We start from the raw sequence: 21,845 nt of genomic DNA on the forward strand, positions 1-21,845 counted from the left end.
GGGAGCGCTTGGGGGGTGCTTGGGGAATGGGCATGGTTGGGGAGCCTTGGGGATGTTGATGATGGGCAGCATACTTGTCGTAAGACGTTTGTATCGTCTCATCATGTTTCCATGATTTATAAATACCGGTGTGGCTTGTTCTAGGTGCAATGACCAGTCCTACAGATAAAGGGGCACTCTGGGTATATTGATAACTTCCCTGACATATTCCCCCTCCTGGTGTTGTGATCTCCTAGTCTCTTCCTAGACTCTGTAGTTATATCTGCAACCCAGCCGCCTGTTTCTAGCAGTTCTGGCTCTGTCTGCCCTGATGTTTTTTGGGTTGTTGCATGTCTCATGCCCTTCCTGCACCATTACATTGGAACCTCACTGCAGCATCAGATGCAAACATTAAGGCGGCCATGTATTTGGACAGGAGAGCGTTCACTTTGCATAAATAACTAGAAACTTTGAATGTCGTTTTTACTGACGTTTGGGTAAATAAATTAGAAAGAGCGGGAAGTAGAGGTGGATGGACGGCCATGTCATAGGACTGGAAGCTATGGTTCCTCTGTTTTAGTATCTGAACACCTGCGGGATGTCTGCCGGACAGGAATATGGAGGAGCCGAGGTCTCAGGTGAAGAGGCACAAGGCCCCTTACAAGACGATGCTGGAGAGAGAGCGCAGCCCCCGTAGGCAGGAACCCGGCCAAATGGGAAATGATTCACTGTCTCTGAATGAAGGGCCGGCTTCCTGCACACTCACATTCCTCACACTGATTTTCTCAACATCCGACTGCTTTTTACCAATCTGCCGCTAACTCCACACAAAGTGACCCTCTGCTGCTCCGCCCGCCATGGCCTTCCTGTGCCTGGCATTGTACAAAATCCAATGTGTGGGGTCACCTCAATGCAGAGAGCTGGCTGAGGATATAACAAGAAATCAGATGAAAGATGTGGGTGGGGGTACAGTCCTGGACAATGTTCAGATGGGGCAGATTGAGGAGGCTGAGGGTGACACCGTCCTGCATATTTCTGTACAAAGCAATTTGCAGATGTTGATTCTTTGTGTGACCTCGCACAGGTATACCGAGATCAATTGTAGGAAAGGATTGCAGTTGTTTTGCTTTCCAATGATACGTTTGTGCCAGGAACTTGGCACAGGGAGGGGGCAGCTGCTCATAATAAGCACAGCAGGTAGACCTGATAACACAGTTCTGGATTGTGGCAACATTGTGCACAGCAGGTGGGCAAACCAAGCAACTGACTAGTAGTCCCTGAGGGGGAGGGGGTTTACCTGTAGTCTCCACCTAGCCCTTAGGGATCAGTTTTTGTTAAGAAATGCATGGCCCCAGGGTTATTGGCTGAGTAACTGGGCACAAACAAAGGGGAAATGTAAACGGAACTCTTCCGGTGACCTTCCCTGTGTGTCACCCCACATCCCCCTCCCGCCTGGGGAAGTGCTTTGTCTTTACTATAACAATGCTGTGAAGCAGACAGAGATGTTGGAGATGGAGTCTAAACAAATGCAGCGTCTGCTGTCTGGAGGAAGAGCCAGCGTGTCCTCTGCCGTCACTTTGCCACCAGAAAGAGTAATAGTACAGTGAGGCAGGATCTGAAGTCAGGGGATCCCATTACTCATACTGTGTACATGAGAGCTCATAATTACTCCACATTACTCTCTTCCTCTGCTGCGTACTCGCCAGACCACCTCTACTGAATGCTGTACTCTGCTCGGAACCTCTTTAATGTGCTCTCATCCCTCACTGGTACTCTGCTCCAATCCACTTCACAATAATACCCAACCTCTACCTACCTCCAACTTAGTCTTCTTCTTATAGTGCTCCCTAAACTCTGCTCTGAACTTTTCTTAGTGTATTCTCTGCCTTCTCTGTTCTACCAGTCCCTATATTCTGCTCTGAGCCTTACCAATGTACTCTCTGCCTTCTCTGGTCTACCCATCCCTATACTCTGCTCCGAACCTGTCCGATGTACTCTCTGCCTTCTCTTTATTACCTGTTGCTGTTCTCTTTTCTTTAAACTTTCCTGATGTACTCTGCTCTGAAATTTGCCAATGTGTACTTTCCACCATCTCTCCGCTGAACCTCCCTATGTCCTCTCCGCCATACTCTACCTGTCCCAATTCTCTGCTCAAAACCTTCCCGATGTACTCTCTGCCACCTTTATTCTCCCATTTCATATACTCTGCTACGACCCTCCCCAATGTCCTCCTATGTATTCACCTGTCCTACTCTGCTACAACCCTCCCCAATGTCCTCTCCTATGGATTCACCGGCCCTGCTACTCTGCTACGACCCTCCCCAATGTCCTCCTATGTATTCACCTGTCCTACTCTGCTACAACCCTCCCCAATGTCCTCTCCTATGGATTCACCGGCCCTGCTACTCTGCTTCGACCCTCCCCAATGTCCTCCCCTATGTTTTTACCAGTCCCTATACTCTCCCCCAAGCCTTACTGATGTACTCCCCATCCTTCCGGTCCCTATACTCTCCCCCAAGCCTTACTGATGTACTCCCGATCCTCCCCGTCCCTATACTCTCCCCCAAGCCTTACTGATGTACTCCCTATCCTGCCGGTCCCTATACTCTGCCCTGAACTCCACCAGTGTCCTGTCATCTTCCTTTTTATTGGTCACCATGCACTTTGAATCTTACCGATGTATTATGTTCTGTCCGTCTCCATACTCTGCCTTTCTAATGCACTTTTTGCACTCTGTTCTACCACTCTCTATACTTTGTGGCCCCTCATCCAATCCATTTAGTGGCCCCCATGCTCCTCTTTTTCTGCCCGCCATCTTTTACCACCCGCCATACTCTCACTCTCCACGCTCCACCTGTTGTTGTTCTGTTACCTAGCGCTGTAACCGGATCGCCGGTTTTGTAACATAATTCTGTCCTCTTCTGTTTCTGCTGGTTGCTTGGATGTGTGACTGAAATCGTGTAAATTATAAATGGCGAATGGGGGCAAAAGAATCCTTGGCTTACACAATACTTCCACTCACATTCGATGTTCTTTCCAAAAATGTTTCTCCACCATAAACCGAGTGCAGACATTGGAGAGTTAAACACCCCAGCAATGTCCCCTATCTCAGGTGTGCCCCCATTATGAGGGGTTTCCCCCATCCCTATGCAGGAGACTTCCTCCCCCCTGGGATCGGATTGTTTTATCAGCGTGCTGGTTGCACTATCTGTATGTCTGCTCACAATTTGTTGTGGTCTGTTTATATTGTATACAGAATATTTGTGTGATTGCGGATGTGATCCCTGTCAGCGGTTGGCGCACACAGTGGCGGTCATGTTGCACAGCATTACCTCTGGCCCCGTCCAGCTGGCAGTGCCTCCAGTAAACACCCCCTCCCCCCTCTGTCCCGGGAATTCTAGGAATTACATGTACACAGGGCCCTCTCTCAGCCGTCTCTTACTTTTCCTTTTGGTTTTTTAGCCTGTAATCAGCAGTCTGGTATGGCAAAAATGTCCATCAGAGCCCCTCCGCTCCCCCTCCCCTCCTCCCGGGACCTCCCTGCACTGCTATCACCGCTTCCAGCCCTCTCGCACTCCTCTAAAAATGCTGTACACTTTGTTCCATGGGCTAAATGTGTCCCCTGTCTGTTCACTGGGGGCTCCGAGGTACAAACCATGCTGTGCTCCATGGCTCTGCAATATAGCCGAGGTTTATGGTGCTGTGCGGTGCGCTCTGTTATGGGGTTTTCTGACACATTTCTGGGGCTGGGGGGAATAATATGGGGAACATTGTACACCGAGCTCATAGTCAGGGAGAAGTGATCATCATATTCAATATATTCAGCTTCTCATTATACTGTGCAGCTTCTCCAGCCATGGTGAGCAAAGAATGTAACCACCGCATCTTGTATAGGGATCCATAGCATATCCAGCCGTGCTGGAGAGACCTGAGGACATGGGATCCTATACAGAGATCCTATACTGGGATCCATAATATATCTGGCCCTGCCAGAGAGATCTATGGACATGGGGTGACATGGAATCCTATGCAGAGATCGTAAACTAGGATCCATAGCATATCCAGCCCTGCCAGAGAACTGTGTACACGGGGTGACATAGGATCCTATACAGAGATCGTATACTGGGTTCCATAGCATATCCAGCCCTGCTGGAGAGATCTGCGGACACAGGGGTGACATGGGATCTTATGCAGAGATCGTAAACTGGGATCCATAGCATATCCAGCCCTGCCAGATAGCTCTGAGGACACGGGGGTTCCATGGGATCCGTAGCATATCTAGCACTGCTAGAGAGATCTAAGGGCACGGGGGTGTTATGGGATCCTATACATAGATCTTATACTGAAATCCATAGCATATCCAGCCCTGCCAGAGAGATCTGAGGACACGGGGTGACATAGGATCCTATACAGAGATCTGAGGACACGGGGTTTCCATGGGACCCATAGCAAATCCGGCACTGCAGGAGAGATCAGAGGACACAGGGTGACATGGGATCCTATACATAGATCTTATACTGAAATCCTTAACATATCCAGCCCTGTGAGCGAGATCTTAGGGCACGGGGGCGACATGGGACCCATAGCATATCCAGCACTGCAGGAGAGATCGGAGCACAGGGGGTGCCATGGGATCCTATACTGGGTTATTATACTGTGATCCACAGCTTGTTTAATTGTACGGCAGTGATTAGATGACATAGAATCTTATACTAGGGTCTGCGGCTTGTTCAGCCCTGCTGGAGTGATTAGGGGACATGGCATGATGAGATCTTGTATTAGGATCTTCAGATTGTCCTGGGGATCAGAGGATGACATAGTATCTTACACTGGGATCTGCTGATTGCCCAGACTAATTTAATTCAGGGGAATACAGGATCTTATACTGGGATCTTATACTGGGATCAACCGATTGTCCTGCCCTATGTGACTGATGTAAGGACACATGGTCTTGTTTTGGGATCTGCAGAATGTCGGGATCTCTATAATTGAGGGAATATGGGATTTTTATTGGGGTCTGCAGATTATTTGATGATCAGGGGGCTAACTTGGGATCTTATTCTGAGATTTGACGTTTTCTGGTGATTTCTGTTAACAGGACCAGTGATCTACTTTTCCTGATAATCTCATTATGACTCCTTTGTAGTGAAAACCTATAACAAAGCAGAGGACGTGTTTTCTTGGAAACATGTACATTCTCCACACACACACCGGTGTCATGATCACAGAAGAACAATTCAGGATCCCTGTAATCATACAATGGTGATCTGTGTCCGGGGCCCATCAGAGGGCCCATTCTTGGCTGCTTACATCTATAACGTCTGGCTGTCTGTGATTCACCTGAAATGTGTTACTGCAGAAGTTGCTGCTTTGGTCCCCTGCAGTGCTGTTCATGTGATTACAAGTCATGTGATCTCTAAACTTGACTCTGGTTGGTTGCTCCATGTGCACAATAAAGTTGCCCGGACCCCCCCATGTGTGATCAGCACTGAAGAGAGCAGCCTGTTCTCCACACAATGTAGTGATTGATTCTAATCTGTTCATTCCAGGTTCATCCTATCCCCCCATCCTGTGCTCCCCCTGTATGGTAATCAATCCCCCACATTTTCCATTATTCTTCTCATTAATCCTATATTTTTCTCTTGCAGTGCTGTGTGCAAAGAATCTGGTGAAGAAGGATTTTTTCAGTGAGTATCACCTTAGTTTTTCTTTGTGTGGTGAAAAATAATGGTGTTGTTGTATATGGGGGAGGGTTTGGGCATTAGGGAGGCTGTAAAGTACGTTGCCCACATTAAACCTTTTAAATGGGGGGGGGGGTATTTTTTGTTGCCCCCTCCATGATAAGACCTAAAGGACAGGAGGTGGCCAGTAATTTTGTTGGCAATCTTGAAAGATGTAATTGTATCATAGCATTGTTTCTTGTGTCCTCCTTACACAGTGGTTACTATCTATTATTTTAATGATGGACCCCAGGTAGAATTTGTAGAACCTTCATATGGCCATGTTGGGATATGCAGCATAATGTATACAATGTGTGTGTGATAGGCCGGCTGCGTTATCTTTCCTCTCCTTCGCCCCAACTGCAGGACTCCCGGATCCCTTTGCCAAGGTGGTAGTGGACGGGTCGGGGCAATGTCACTCTACGGACACGGTGAAGAACACTTTGGACCCCAAGTGGAACCAACATTATGACCTGTAAGTCCAGCACTGTTTGTCTTGGAATGTTATTGGCTGTTATTTGGATCTATGGGTTGTTGCATTTCAACATAAGGCAATATTTGTTTGGAGTCTATAGGGATAGCTGGGAAGAAATCCCTACCCCCCAATTACCCCACATTTTCTGGGGTTTTCAAAAGGGTTGGGTTGAAAGGCTTATTGATGCCAGTCCCTGCCCGTATTGGGTAACCGAGTAGATCAGACACAAAATAACTGTAACTGTACACAGAGCCGCCGAGGTGACCTCTCATCCAATGCAGGAAAGAGTACAGTGCCGGTATTGTTCACCGACCTGCCGGACCAGCTGTGTTTGTCACAACGAGGAGCAGACCTGTTCCTCCAGTTCTCCATTCATCGTCATGTGTGATCCTCCCGCAGACAGACATGGGGAATGGTGACTGCACTCCGCTGTGATCAGACATGAGGAATGTGGACTCCGCTGTGATCAGACATGAAGAATGATGATTGGACTCCGCTGTGATCAGATCAGTGGTCATCGGTGGAATTACTGGATGACCAGTGTTATACTCACATAATTTCTACCCATCCCAAATCTATGTAATGGAGCACAGCATGGCAATTGTGCCAACTACTGACACGGAGGACTCCAGGCTTGTGTGTTTTATGGGGGGGGCAGTGCTGCACATTGCAAGGAGGATGCAATAAGAAGAAATTTCTGCCTTTTTCTTTTCATCTGCTGTCCCTCCTCTCCCAGGGTTCTGTATATTGACCTACTGATTAATGTTTGTCTATAGATTGGTATAGGGTGCCCCCCACTTTCCCAGGACATTGGCTGATAAAAGGTGCCCATAGATCTTTGAATGATGACTTTTAAATGGTGGCTTTTTGGAGGGGGAATGGCAGAATATTGGCTAATAATTGTCTTTTCTCCATTATGAATATTTAACAAATATTAAAGTCCTTAGGGAGGTCCAGGAATCTGCATAATATGGTATATACAGTCAGAGTTAGCAGAGTTCCCCTTTAGATGCGGGGTCATCATGCATGTGGCCTCTTTCTATGTCCAGACTTGTCAATGACTATAAAGAGGACCTGTCAGTTCAGGACTTTAGAGGCAGTGCCTGTGACGTGACAGCCATGATGAACTTATTACAGGTTGAGCAGTGGTCCGGTTAGTAAAGAATCATTTGGTTTCATTGTTCTTTCTGGTCAGTCAGGCCCGGTCTGGTTGATATTTGTGATCAGGATAACCCTTTGGCGTGGCCCTGTCCTAGATTCATGATTGTTATGTATTACTGTGCAGCTTCTGGTATAAAAACATTGTGATTCACCTTTCCATTTGAGCTGGGGAGTTGGGGGAATTCCTTAGACATAGATATTGCCGAATGTTTCCCAAACACTAAGAACCAGGCAGCGTTTGTGTACTTTGCTCTGGATGCTGCAGCTGCCATCCACTGGCTGTTTGTTTGTCTTCTAGCAGATTTTATAATTTTTCTGCTTTGATTCATCCAAACATTCATCATGAATGTAACCCCCAGCACTGCCTTTCCCTCAGAAATTTCCAGAAGTCCCTGGTCTTGGCCCGCTCTGTGCGGCCAGTCTGTAGTTTCCGGGTCATGGTCGGGCCCTGGGTCCAGCACAGATTGTGTGGCCTGGCTCTGCACTGACATATTTGATGCCCTGGTCGGCCCTGCCCCAGCCGGAGAGTCTGCAGAAATGTTTGCTGGGAGATTACAGGGGATTTGCCTGCTAAAAAAAGAGCGTTTATCTTGGCGCAGGAGCTGTTTGGAGGCTTGTGTGTGTTTGTGTTCCCTATTGGGTGAGCTTTGTGTGCCGGAGAATTAACACGGGACGGCATGAACCCAGGGTGGCACCTCTCACATCTCTCGTATCCTGAACTGAACTCTGTTCCCTCAGCTCTGCTCCTGCTGTCACCCTGGGCAGGCTCTGTGGCCCCTACAAGATCACTGCGCTCCAGGCATGGAGGGGGGTGACTGTGAGTAATGTGTGTTCAGCTGCACGTTTCCTGTCATACAGCCGTCAGAAGATGGAGAATATTATAACTCATGAAATAAACATCTGCCTGTACACATATTTATAAGAGAAGCAGGCACATGTATAGCTCCGTAGCGGGGTTCTGCTCCTCCATGGGTCCAGCACCAGGCCATGTGCAGCGTGCAGGGGGGTCCTGGACTGGGCCGTGTGCAGGTCTGTCCTGGACCGGGCCCTGTGCAGAGGGGGCTCCTGGACCAGCTATGCTCCCTAGCAGGAGTTATTTGATCACAAGACTGGCTGAACAATCATTTCTCCCATTCTCTGTTCTCAGATATATCGGGAAGTCAGACTCAATCACCATCAGTGTATGGAACCACAAAAAGATCCACAAGAAGCAGGGTGCCGGCTTCCTGGGCTGCGTGCGGCTCCTATCTAATGCCATTAACCGGCTCAAAGATACGGGATGTGAGTACCCAGAGTTCTGTGCGGTCATCATGTGATATTTGCTGCTGGGAATTGTTTGCACTCTTAGTCTGTCTGGGCCATGGCTGTGGTTTATCATCCTCTAGAATGGGGAATAATGGCCGCTCTGATCCATGATTAATAAAACAGTGTTTGGTTCTGGTTGGATCTCTCTGACTTTCTTCTTCCCTACAGATCAGCGGCTGGATTTATGCAAGCTTGGCCCTAATGACAATGACACCGTTCGGGGGCAGATAGTAGGTGAGTGCACATAAGCCCTGACTGTTCATAAAGGCTGTTGTTGTCACTATTGGACCCTCTAGTGTATGTGGTATGTCTGTGTGATGTAAATGAGTTCAGCATTCATCTCTCACATGCTTGTTTGGGCATAGTCCTGGACAAATAGCATGAGGCAGGCTCCATGGTTTGATATGTTAGGTCCCCTTTAAGTTAATATTACACATGGATGGCCAACCAGTCTGCCCATTAAGCAATCCTCTATTCCCCTCTCCGGAGTTCTGGACTGGATCTCCTCCTGGATGGCCTTGGTGGTGACTTAGCTGTGAGAGGCTGGGAAGGGAATACAAGGAAAGCAAAGCAGAGGATTGCATGATGATGAATGTCGTCCTTCTTCCATTGAGTTGATTTTGTTGGGAGGGAATCGGGAATACTTAATACTAAAAACCCAATGGTGTCCACACTGCAGGGGGCTGGAAAGCAAAAACTATGAGCAGACAATGTGTACTGCCTGTGTGTATTCCATTCATCCATTGTATATTCCATCCATTGTCCGTAAGATGCCCAGCAATCGGAAGTCAGGAGATCATTCTGGGAATTGTTTTAGTTGTGGTTAATGGTTATTTTATTTTGTCTTCTCTCTTACAGTCAGCCTCCAGTCCCGAGATCGGATCGGCACCGGTGGCCAAGTAGTGGACTGCAGTCGTCTGTTTGACAATGATTTACCTGATGGGTGAGAGACGCATGCTGTGTTTTCTATGTGTTCTAACATGAAATGTACAGGAAGGTCACTGCTCAGAGCACAGGCAGCTTCTAGAATAAACCAACCAATAGACAGAACAATCACAATTGACTCCAATTTCTGACCGCAGCATCTCTCAGTATGAGTACTATGTATGGAGCGTTAGCTGCTCCTTGTACGTAATCTCAGCTGCCTGTGCTCGGGGTGATCTGTTCTGTGTATCACTGAATTGGACTTTTATTTGTGCTCTCATAAGAACAAAGGGAAAGGGTTTTTTTTTCTGTAGCTTGGAATCTTGGAAACAAACAGCAACCCCTTCCCTTTATATATAAAAGTGGAGTTTTTCACTAGTAGAGGTGCCCAACAATCTGTGGGGTACACTGTTTTGTCAGGATTGAAGTGATGTGTTCACCCCTCTGGGTGATGGGCCATACCACAATGATATTGTATCCGTGATTCACAATGAATAGACACTGATCAGTCAAAGCATTACACCCACTGACAGAGGATAACAATGATGATCTGGTTACAATGACCCTTCACAAGGGGTGAGGAATATTGGGAAATGAGTGAACAGTCAGCTGTTGAAGGTAATGTTACAAGCGGGAACAATGGCCAAGTGTAATCATCCGAGCGAATTGTGATGACTGGGCAATGGGTGAGAGTATTTATTAAATAGATTTTTTTGTGTATCAAGATTGGATGAAGGGACTTTTAGGCACATGTTATAAAAGATAATCAAAAAATAACTTAGATAAGTAAAAAATCACACAGATAATTTATAAAAAAAAATCTTTAATAAAAGATGACATAAAAAAAAGACATCTTCCATGTGTAATATGGTCTCGCATAGTGAAATGGAATCATAATTCAACGTGTTTCGCATATAAATAGATTGTTGAGGGGTTGTGGTATGTAGTAATTAGTACCTATCGGAGGTGCTTCCTGGCCATGTGACATAAAAGATCTGCTGCTAACCCATTGGTGCAGGTATCACAGGTCACTTTCAGAGATCCCATGGGGTCCATGTCTTGGCCAATCACAAGGGGGACATAATATTAGGCAAGTGATGGGTTTCATGTTTTGGCTGGTCAGTGTACATATAGAGGGTTCTCTGGTTGTCACCCCACTGCTGAATGTTAGGACAATTTCTAATGGCTGGGTGACTAGTTATCTGTGCCCAGACCTGAATGGTACAATGGTCATCTGGAGAGTATGGCAGGTTTCTATGATTTTTGGAAATTCGCCATAATAGACACAATGATGGTTTATATGCCTGAAGTCCTCACACTGATGTGTCGGCTGCAGACGCGTACAAGTCGTCTCTTTGTGACGCAGGTGGTCAGCCATGTGTTGGCCAGTTACCTTCCTGCTGTCCAATTCCATTATATATGTCTTCCATTATCTATGTATTTATGTGTGGATGTAATTTATGTCTCTTACTAAGCCGGTGATATGAAATAATTAGAACAATATGTGTAACTGAAGCATTTCTCCTTTCTTGCTGTATTAACCTGTCTATTAGATGTGACCCGGGGTGGTGTGTGACTCGCTGTGTGTATTGTCTGATTAATCTGTCACGTGTGCTGTTCTGAGCTTAGTCTTGCTGAAAGGTGGAGTCAGAGTGCGTTCACTGTGCTAGCGGACTGGGTTACAGACAGAACGAATATTTGAGGGAGATTTGCACTGAAAGCCTAGCCGTGCCAACTCACTGTGCACAATAATCCCAGGTCTGCACACTTTCTATGCCCATTATAAGGGATCCTCTCCCTTCTGTGCTCATTATGGGGGCTCCCACCGGACAACGGCCATATTTGCCATAGCACTGTATTTCTCAGAATGCACCAAACCTGGCCAGGGGAATGATAGTTAGAGATGTTGGACACTGATATTCGCTATGATGGAAGCGGCCCACTTGTCCACTCTGACCTTCGACCTTTCAGCAAAGCCCACCACCCGTTGTTAGTCTCATAATTCATATCACACCTGCTTATTTTCTCCCTTGTCTTGGCGGCCACACTATAAGGCCCGGCCTGGGTTTCCTGGAAATAGCACTCACTGCTTTATCTCTCCCGTGTCTGGATCGTAGCTGGGAGGAAAGACGGACCGCCTCGGGGCGTATCCAGTACTTAAACCACATCACCCGGACCACCCAGTGGGAGCGCCCAACCCGGTAAGTGCAGACCAGGACCTGGCGCATTAAAGCATTTATATGACCACCATGGAATTTCTGTGCTATTGTTGTATGGATTGCTGGGGTTATATAAATGTTGGGGATTAGAGTCCTGGGTGGTGGTTTCTGCATTTACTGACGTGATCAGATCACAAGATTTCTGGCCATATTAACAAATCTAACAGAACCCTTCAATGGTACATTTATAAGACCAGCAGGGTACAGATTTTAGATGTTGTTTGTGTTAATTTACATACAATGAGATCCCTGTCATTGGATGTAGCAGAAATCCAGGACTTCATCTTGTGCAGGCTGATCGCGGTGTCATGGGTCACCTTATAACACATTCCTATATAACTTTCTGTCTGTTTCCTCACACACATTGACTTCCTGAACGCTACATGTAATGCTGGCAGTGCAGGTTGGTTTTCTCGCATTCTTGGTGGTAATCTCTGTAATGCTGTCATCCCCTCAGGCCGGCATCGGAGTACTCCAGTCCTGGGAGGCCTCTGAGCTGTTTTGTAGATGAGAACACGCCAATCACAGGGACCAATGGAGCCACCAGTGGCCAGAGCTCTGACCCACGAATCACGGAAAGGAGAGTGCGGTCACAAAGACACAGGAATTATATGAGCAGAACACATTTACACACCCCGCCTGACCTACCTGAGGGATATGGTGAGTTCATGCATAGCCACGGGGCTTTACTAGCTCATGAAATGCACCATGATGACATATAGGGTAATGATAACTATTAAGGAAGCACAGATTATGTAATCAGAAGTGGGGAGATCCTTAGAATGCAGCTTTACTACAGACAAACCTAATACCCGATTCCCTTCTGTGTCCTAATAAATATCTCGTTATTAGCTGCACACTGAGTGCGTCATCTGGTGACCTGAGATCTGCTATAGGAGGAGGACACCAGACAAACCTAATACCTGATTCCGTTCTCGTTATTAGCTGCACACTGAGTGCGTCATCTGGTGACATCAGATCTGCTATAGGAGGACACCAGACAAACCTAATACCTGATTCCGTTCTCGTTATTAGCTGCACACTGAGTGCATCATCTGGTGACCTGAGATCTGCTATAGGAGGACACCAGACAAACCTAATAATACCTGATTCCATTCTGTGTCCTAATAAATATCTCGTTATTAGCTGCACACTGAGTGCATCATCTGGTGACCTCAGATCTGCTATAGGAGGGGGGCAGCAGACAAACCTAATACCCGATTCCGTTCTCGTTATTAGCTGCACACTGAGTGCGTCATCTGGTGACATCAGATCTGCTGTAGGAGTTGATCCAGATGCCTGAGCTGGGGTAAATAATGTGTAAAGGGAAGGCTGGATATTGTACATATAACTAATAATCCGATTGTAGGCTTAGGTTAAAGAAATGAAAGCGATACAGGCCCAGTACTTTATTCGGATCACACCGCATTCTCCTTGGAAACTCTTCTGTAAGAAGCCCAATGTACAGCTTCTGGCACCTTTCCTGCTGTACAGAGCCGTCAGCCCTGGGCTACTGAATGCAGTGTTTGTTATGTCTGTGTTGCCTTACATAGAAAGATTTACAACTTTGGCTGATGTTTCCTGTTCTCCTCTTACAGAGCAGAGGACCACGCAGCAGGGTCAGGTGTACTTCCTACACACACAGACAGGTGTCAGCACATGGCACGACCCCCGGGTGCCCAGGTAAGTTCACGCATCGGCAAAAGCAGCTTTGTGTCTTTTGCAAACTGTGTATTTGTTTTTTAATCTGTGGCTGTTTGCATGTATTTGTGAATCTTTAGCGTTTTTTATTTTAAATGTTAATTCTATGTAGTGATAGTTGGGGTGTGGTTAGTGATTGGTGGGTGTGATTAGTGATCAGATAATGGTATAAAGTGTATGTGTGCAGGAGGTGGGAAATTACTGTGGAATGTCTAGGGGTTTTGTAGAGTGTGAGAAGGATGGAGTCAGAGGGAAAAGGTGAGGAAGGAGGAGAGGGATGGATGATTAGGAACAAGGATACATCTGGCAGGTGGAGGAGGAGATGGATGATGGGGTGAGAAAGAAGGAGAGGGATGGATGATGAGGAACGAGGATGTAATTAGTAGGTGGAGGAGAAGGATGATGAGCGGAGGACAGAGGAGAGGGATGAATGATGAGGAACGAGGATGTAATTGGTAGGTGGAGGAGGAGAAGGATGATGAAGAATGAGGTTACAATCGGTAGGTAGAGGAAGGGGTGGATGATGAATGAGGATGCAATTGTAACCTAATTGCAATAGGTGGAGGAGGAGATGGATGATGAGGTGAGGGAGGGTAAAGAGATGGATGATGAGGAACGAGGATGTAATTGGTAGGTGGAGGAGGAGAAGGATGATGAACGAGGTTACAATTGGTAGGTAGAGGAGGGGGATGGATGATGAGGAACGAGGATGCAATTGGTAGGTGGAGGAGGAAGATAGATGATGAGGTGAGGAAGGGTGGAGAGATGTATGATGAGGAGATGGATGGATAATGAGGATGCAATTGGTAGGTGTGGGAGGTGAATGTTGAGGAGATGGAGATAGATAATGATGAGGAGAAGGTGATGTGTTCTCTCTTGTATTCTTTCTGACCTCTGTTTGTTGTTTCAGGGATCTTAGCAACATCAACTGTGAGGAGTTGGGCCCCCTCCCGCCAGGCTGGGAGATCAGGAACACAGCCACGGGCCGAGTTTACTTCGTAGATCACAACAATCGCACCACACAATTCACTGACCCTCGGCTATCCGCCAATCTTCACCTCGTATTAAAGTGAGTGCTGCCGTCACATCAATGAGAGGTTTTCTCGTTAAGACTTCATCACGTTCCTGTGTACAATATAATCATAAAAGTAAATTACCAGAGACAGAAGTGACTCCTCGCTCTGCCTATAGAATCTGAAAACCTTTTATTTACCTTTAATTTAAATATTTAATGCTATTAGGTATTGACAGGTTCTCTTTTTATTCCTGAGGTTACCAGAACTGTCCGGGGAAGTTCAGCATCCGTTTCAGTGATTGGTTACTTCTGTCCTTCAGAAGCCCTGGCACGGAGCTTTCTTGCCCACCCATTGTCATGTCCTTGTATATCAGTGGGGTGGTGGAGTCACTAAGACCGCTTTGGCCCCGCATATACAATAAATGGTTTGGGTGGGTTGATCTCATACTGTGCCTCCAGAGACGGGAGGATGAACTCGGCTGCTTGGAATTGGCTGTAATCATTTCTGGACTTGGTACAGCCTGACTTGGCCATTGGAGTTACAAGAGACTCCCATTTATCTGGCCAGATTATGTGTGGACTCCGACATATCCAATGTAGATCTGCACGTTCACCCGTGACGCTGAGCTCTGCTCCTCTCATGAATCTTCTTCCCCTCTGTGTAAGGGGACAGAATCGTGTGATCAATGTATAAAGAGGCTCCAATTTGTGTCTGGATTCTGTAATGTACAATATGTAATACGTAATGCTAGTTATAGAGGAAGAATAGCTCAGTATCTGAATCCCCTCACCCCTAAATAATTCACCGCTTTTGTTTCTTCACAGCCGCCAGAACCAGCTAAAAGACCAACAACAACAACAGCAGCAACAACAACAACAACCTCCGCCGCCGCCTCAGGTGGTATCCTTGTGTCAGCTTCCTGATGATGTGGACTGTCTGACCGTCCCGCGTTACAAGAGAGATCTGGTGCAGAAACTAAAGATCCTCAGACAAGAGCTGTCCCAGCAGCAACCTCAGGCCGGACATTGCCGCATCGAGGTGTCACGGGAAGAGATCTTTGAGGTTCGCACTTCTGCTATTGGTTTTATGTGTGATGATGCAAAGATTAGAACCAGGATAGGAATCCTTGATGATTGTTCAGTGTGGTTTCCCAATCACATCATTTTCTTGCACATGGTTTCCATATTGCATAAGCGTGGCCAGGATGATTGTTTTTTCCTGCTGGTCTGACAATGGTTTGTGGATCAGATGATGGTAGAACACACAGGTTTGGCATTTTGGGGTGTTTATGGTTAGAAATACTACCATCATCCCTGTTTAAGGGGCACCTATTTGCCTTATCCCCATACTAGGGTGTGACTAGAAATTATCCATTCCAGCTGTTGGCCATTACTCATCTCCATGACCAGTTATAGAGCATCGGAAGGCTGTGTGTCCAGTTCTAAGGTTTGGCCAAGGGCTGTGTAACTCGGGGATGTTCATCAGTTCACACACTGACCTGGAAGATCTCTTCAGCCCCAGTCCACGTTGGTCACCAATATACGGGCCTAGGCATGGAGACAGATCGGAATGATAACCTGATGGAGGGTCCGACCCTTCACCCCGATACAAAACTAGGAACAATTGTTACAGATTTCCTGTGTTATATTCTCCTCTTGGAATATTTTCTCTCCTAAGCTTAATATTAATGTTCTGTTTTCCAGGAGTCCTACAGGCAGGTGATGAAGATGAGGCCGAAAGACCTTTGGAAGAGACTTATGATCAAATTTCGAGGAGAGGAAGGCCTGGACTATGGTGGTGTGGCCAGGTACGTACTTATCTCTTGTTAACATTTGTGCTCTGCATGGAGAAGCCCCAGATGTCTGTGGGTGTCTATTGCTGAATTATCGTCTGTTATTGCTGAATTATCTTGTAGGCACTTTCTGGTATGGGCTTCACTGGCTTCATTCTTGTTATAAATCAGTATGAAATAGAATGTTACGCCTGCACCCAGCAAGCCAGCAAAAATGGCTGCAAATATTAAATTCAGGGGGAAACCTTGCTTCACACTGCAGTCATTGGGGGTCCAATGTCCTGGGATGGCTCTGGGCTGCTGAGGATAAATTATACTTTGATATTCATGTTGCACGGATTGTTTCCTTCAGTTTCTGATTGATATTTTACAGAGAGTGGCTTTACCTGTTGTCTCATGAGATGCTGAATCCATACTATGGCCTCTTCCAGTATTCCCGGGATGACATCTACACACTACAGATCAATCCAGATTCTGCCGTTAATCCGGTATGTCACTTCCATTATTGTTGGTTGTGTTTCCAGTAATGACATTTGCTGGTACTGACCGGGGTCTATTTTCCTTTTCCAGGAACATCTCTCCTATTTCCACTTTGTGGGGCGAATTATGGGCATGGCAGTATTTCATGGGCACTACATTGATGGAGGCTTCACGTTACCATTTTATAAGCAGCTGCTTGGGAAACCCATCACATTAGATGACATGGAGTCTGTAGACCCTGACCTGCACAACAGCCTGGTCTGGATCCTGTAAGTTCCTCAGGAGATGGCCAGAGGGCCCCCAGGGGCCAATATACTGATAGACCTGGAGACAAACAATGTTTGGCAGAATAGTTTTGCCATTTGCTCTGATTTTGGATGAAGTTTTGTGTTTTTTTTTTTTTTTTTCCAGAGAGAATGACATCACGGCAGTGTTGGATCACACATTCTGCGTAGAACACAGCGCCTACGGTGAACTCATTCAACATGAACTTAAACCCAACGGGAAGACCATCCCAGTGACCGAAGAAACCAAAAAGGAATACGTCAGGTTGGTGAGACCTCAGTGGGTATGGCCATGGGACTTCTGTGTGCCCTTTCATTGGCCAGCAGAGATGAAATGCTTTGGATGTCCTGTCTGTGGTACCGAAAGCTGATCTCTGATGTACGGGTCATTTACAGTGAACATGTATGCCATGAGTATTTCAAACCTTTTACAATTACATTTCTGCTGGGTTGTATGGCACGGTGCACGCGGATGGCACCGTACTTGGCAGCCTCCGGATTCCACTCATTCTGTTCTCTTCCGATTCCAGATTGTATGTGAACTGGCGGTTCCTGCGGGGGATCGAGGCGCAGTTCCTGGCTCTGCAGAAAGGATTTAATGAAGTTATCCCGCAGCACCTACTGAAGGCGTTTGATGAGAAGGAGCTGGAGGTAAGTCGTTCAATGAGGGCTATCTGTGTGACACCGACCTATACCAGGAAGGGGAGTGCTGGCACTTGTAGTACTGCTGATCCATTTACACTAATATTCCCCACCTTTCCAGCTGATCATATGTGGTCTGGGGAAGATCGACGTGAACGACTGGAAGTCCAACACCAGATTAAAACACTGCACACCGGACAGCAACATTGTGAAATGGTTCTGGAAGGCGGTGGAGTCGTTTGATGAGGAAAGGAGAGCGCGGCTGCTGCAGTTCGTCACCGGATCGTCTCGCGTCCCTCTGCAAGGCTTCAAAGCATTACAAGGTAATTCGTTACCTGTCAGCCTCACCCACGAGGAGCCGGGCAATGTTAGAAAATGACTATAGACCTGGAAGTGTCTGGAGCAAGAACCGTCTGCTGTAACCATAGCTGCCAATCTTGTCCTTACATTTCCCCCACCCAGCATCCTGACATCTACAGGGGCGCTAACTAGACACAGCGGCCTGACTCTCCTTAGCCCACCACTTATGTCAGTCATCGTTTCCCCTCCTCATTGCTCTTTGTTAACTTTTTGATTTCCCATTTACAGGTGCAGCCGGCCCTCGGCTCTTCACAATCCATCAGATCGATGCAAACACCAACAACCTGCCCAAGGCTCATACATGGTGAGTGTCTGCACAGGTCGGGGTCTGTCAGATGTGTTTGATCTATTGTGAAGGATGGGACAGATGTCGGTAATATTGGGGGGTATTTAGGGATATTTCAGTTGTAGTTTATCACTTGTCCTCCTTTCATTGGTCAGTCCTTAGCACAGTCCCTGGTGCCCATGTCCGGGTGTTCCGGGAGATCCATGGTGACCATTGTAATGACAGCAGCCGTTGTGCACACCAGTGGGGTCATTGGAGATTTCTCTGTTTTCAGATTTAGATTTTTCTTGTCTTGGAAATGTTTTTAGATAAAAATGTAATTCTTTCTTTCTTTACCGCAGCTTCAACCGCATCGACATCCCGCCCTATGAGACCTACGATAAGCTCTACGAGAAGCTTCTCACAGCCATAGAAGAGACTTGCGGCTTCGCCGTGGAATGATAGCGCCGCATCTGCAGACTTTTATTTATAAAGCGCTATTTCCCAGGCCCCTCCCCTGGCATTCTTCAGGGGGAGGGGCTTCCTTCCATGGGGCACTGTGAACGAGGACAGAAACTGACGGTTTGGGATTATATAAATATATATATATTTTTTTCCATTATGAAAAAGTCGTACCGCGCTCACGACTTAGCTGCTATTTAAAACAAATATCTTGAACTTTAAATGATCGCTGACTTTTTATGGGAAGGCAGCGCTCTGCATATAAAGACTACTATTTTTATATGAAAAAAGGGTTATCCATTACATTCCCTCTTCCCGGATCTTTGTCATCATGGCTGCCGGCCAGGAGAGAGGCCAAACCAATCTGTTACAGGCCTGTTCAGGAAATAAAGGGTCCCGGAGAGGGGGGGGCCCGAGGACCCAATGCCCATTCCAGTGGATTGGATGTATGATACCCTGTGGGCCGTCGGTCTGTATCCCAGCTATTCACCACTTATTTTATTAATATAATTCCTAATGGAATAATTTAATACCCGACACGCCTCGTATTTTATGTTCCCAATGTTTTCATGCTTGTGTATAAAGGTCTGTGTTTTTATGATGTAAAGTGCACCTGTCCCTTCGGAGATGTCCTGTCATCCTCAGCAATATTCCAGGTAATCAGTAGGTAGCTCCAGGAAATACCATACAATAATAAACATATAGTAGGGATCCCTAACATACAATAATAAACAGATCGTAGGGATCCCGTGACATCATAGCTCCCTGTGTGATGTCAGAGGTGGCCGCACCCCGTACAGCAGAATGCAGCCAAAAGCTGATGACGTTGCTGATGTAACTGAGGCGATGTGATGGAGGGAGGGAGGCTGATTTATTCTGTAAGATCCTGCAATATGTGGCCTATCATGAAGGTTATTGGCTGAGAAAGCAGTCATGTGCACACCATTCACCCAATCGGTATTCTTGTTGTGTAGATGGCAGGATGTGTGCAGTGACAGGTGCTCTTTATACACTCTCCTCCCGACCACATTGCATCCTCAGAAGTGTTCATTCTTTGTGGCAAACCACTGATTCCGCTTCTGTTTCTGCATCAGACACAAGGTTTTGCGATCAGTGCGTTTTTTTTGGGGGGGGGATTTTTAATTTTAGTTACGTGAGGACGTCAGCCCATCGCCCGTCCCATCCGGCCACTGTCGCATTTTGTCTGAGAAGCTTTATCCGGCCTCCTACCTCTCTGCTCTGTCTCCTCCTGGTCCTCATATGTAAATAGATAGAAAAAAGGGAATTTTCTGTGAAAATTCTGCGCTTATTTGTGTAGGCCGGGGGCTCATTTCACCTTCCGCCATCTTTGTTTTAGCCGTATCAAGAAACAGAGCAAATTGTGGAAATCCGCTCGCCCTGGCAGGGGGAAACTTCCAGATTGTTGGCACATTCACAGTCACGGGGGATCTTTTTTTTTTTTTTTTTTTTTTACTTTTGTCAGATGTTTTGAGTTAGTTCACAGCCATTGGCTACGGTGGGGGCCACTGTGCCAGGCTACAAGATGGCCGCCTGTATGCCAGTCCTTGAGGTTTTAATGTTTCATTTATTACGGTATGAAATGGAGCCGCTGCACTGATGTCTTATGGTCATGTGACGGCGGTCGTCCTGCACACAACGATGGGTTTGTTTCACGTTTTTTTTTTTTCGTTTTTTTTTGCCCACTTTCTGGAACTCTCCTTCTGCCGGGGTGGATTATTAGTTTGAGACTCCACATAGAAATAAATTGTTATTGTATAAGGAAAATAAGCTTCTCCCCCCTGCAATCCACACTCTGATCTCTGGCTAGTGATGTCCAGGTATCTTCTAGAGCCTGCATGGTGTTAGCGCCCTCTCCTGGGAGGGTGATAACAAGGGAGCCATGATGAATTTCTGCCCGTCACTGCCGAGGTCAGACGTGGAGTTGGCATTAATATCCTCATATTCACTGTTTCCTCTCCACTAACCCGGTGACACCAGCATGATACCAACATAATGTTAACTTGCTTCAATTTATAGCTGATTAATTAAAATGTATTTTCAAAGATTCGAGTCTGTTTGCTGTGTTTGGGGGGGGGTCACCCCAGTGTTATGTGGTCATCTGAAAGGTATAGGGTCTCTAAACCTAACAATGTACCACAGCAGGGGCAGCAAAATGGGGTTTCAGTTCTCTGATCTTTGTTCCTTGGAACCCTCCTCTAGGTGCACTGTGGTATCTTCCACCATGTCAGGACACAACTGGGTGGCATAGAGGCCGCTGGGAAGAACCATTGAGCATGGGGGGAGCTCTTTCACAGAGCAAAGATCAGAATGAAGATGGAAGGGATGAACCATAGGGGTGGGGGGGTGTTAGGTCTCCTGATTTTTATTTAATATGTTTTGACACTTCAATTTAAAGGAGAAACTCAGGGTAATCGGGTATAAATGTGTACATGACTTCCATTTAGTATTTGGTGAGATGCAGACTCTTTAGAATCCTCGTCCATTCTCACCATATTCATCTTTGCAATCCCTGCTCCATGCTGCAGGAAGTTTTCTATGGTGCTGAATATATTATTGGGGTCTCTGCAGGATGGGGCAAGACCTGGAATAGTTCAGATCAGAATTTAAGGAACCGTATGTCATAAGGCATGGAGTCAATAATGTCTCCCCCACCTCCTGTAATGTTCTTTGATTTTCCTGGAGTTCTCCTTTAATCTTGATAGAAATGGCAGCTCCTGAATACATTGTGACCTCACACAGACACCCATCTACCTTTCATTACTTCTGTCACCCCACCAACCAGGACAAAGTGACAACGTCCCCACATTGACCCCCTCCAGGCATGTATGTATACCCCCTGCTACATTGGAGAGGTCACATGACTCCCCATACCTATAAGCAAGGCATTCAGCAATGCTAAAGTGTGGCAGGGAAAGTTTATGTTGGGGGGATGTGCAGACACTGAATGGGAAAGGGAGGTTCTCTTTAATGTGAGACGCAGACAATACAATGGAGTTTATTGAACAATCTGAGCTCCTAGTCCTCCTGTGTATGGGGGTG

At 46.6% G+C, this 21,845-nt stretch overlaps 1 protein-coding gene across 4 annotated transcripts in view; it reads left to right on the forward strand.

The window, feature by feature from the left end:
• SMURF2 (SMAD specific E3 ubiquitin protein ligase 2) overlaps positions 1–20,850 on the forward strand; it is a 27,631-nt gene extending 6,781 nt beyond the window's left edge. The window contains exons 2-19 of one of the 4 annotated variants that reach the window (XM_072414098.1): positions 5,628–5,666; positions 6,063–6,174; positions 8,483–8,616; positions 8,809–8,874; positions 9,499–9,583; positions 11,619–11,765; positions 12,241–12,443; positions 13,382–13,466; positions 14,395–14,553; positions 15,325–15,562; positions 16,204–16,307; positions 16,666–16,780; positions 16,863–17,041; positions 17,184–17,321; positions 17,587–17,707; positions 17,820–18,021; positions 18,287–18,362; positions 18,686–20,850. In XM_072414098.1, coding sequence (XP_072270199.1) covers positions 5,628–5,666; positions 6,063–6,174; positions 8,483–8,616; positions 8,809–8,874; positions 9,499–9,583; positions 11,619–11,765; positions 12,241–12,443; positions 13,382–13,466; positions 14,395–14,553; positions 15,325–15,562; positions 16,204–16,307; positions 16,666–16,780; positions 16,863–17,041; positions 17,184–17,321; positions 17,587–17,707; positions 17,820–18,021; positions 18,287–18,362; positions 18,686–18,785 — 2,303 coding nt within the window. In that variant the 3' untranslated portion in view covers positions 18,786–20,850. The remainder of the gene's footprint in view (positions 1–5,627; positions 5,667–6,062; positions 6,175–8,482; positions 8,617–8,808; positions 8,875–9,498; positions 9,584–11,618; positions 11,766–12,240; positions 12,444–13,381; positions 13,467–14,394; positions 14,554–15,324; positions 15,563–16,203; positions 16,308–16,665; positions 16,781–16,862; positions 17,042–17,183; positions 17,322–17,586; positions 17,708–17,819; positions 18,022–18,286; positions 18,363–18,685) is intronic. The other 3 variants (XM_072414100.1, XM_072414099.1, XM_072414101.1) reach the window with 3 other exon arrangements.
• The last annotated feature ends 995 nt before the right edge of the window (positions 20,851–21,845 follow it).

Source organism: Pyxicephalus adspersus, chromosome 6 (assembly GCF_032062135.1).
Source record: "Pyxicephalus adspersus chromosome 6, UCB_Pads_2.0, whole genome shotgun sequence".
Lineage (NCBI taxonomy): Eukaryota > Metazoa > Chordata > Amphibia > Anura > Pyxicephalidae > Pyxicephalus > Pyxicephalus adspersus.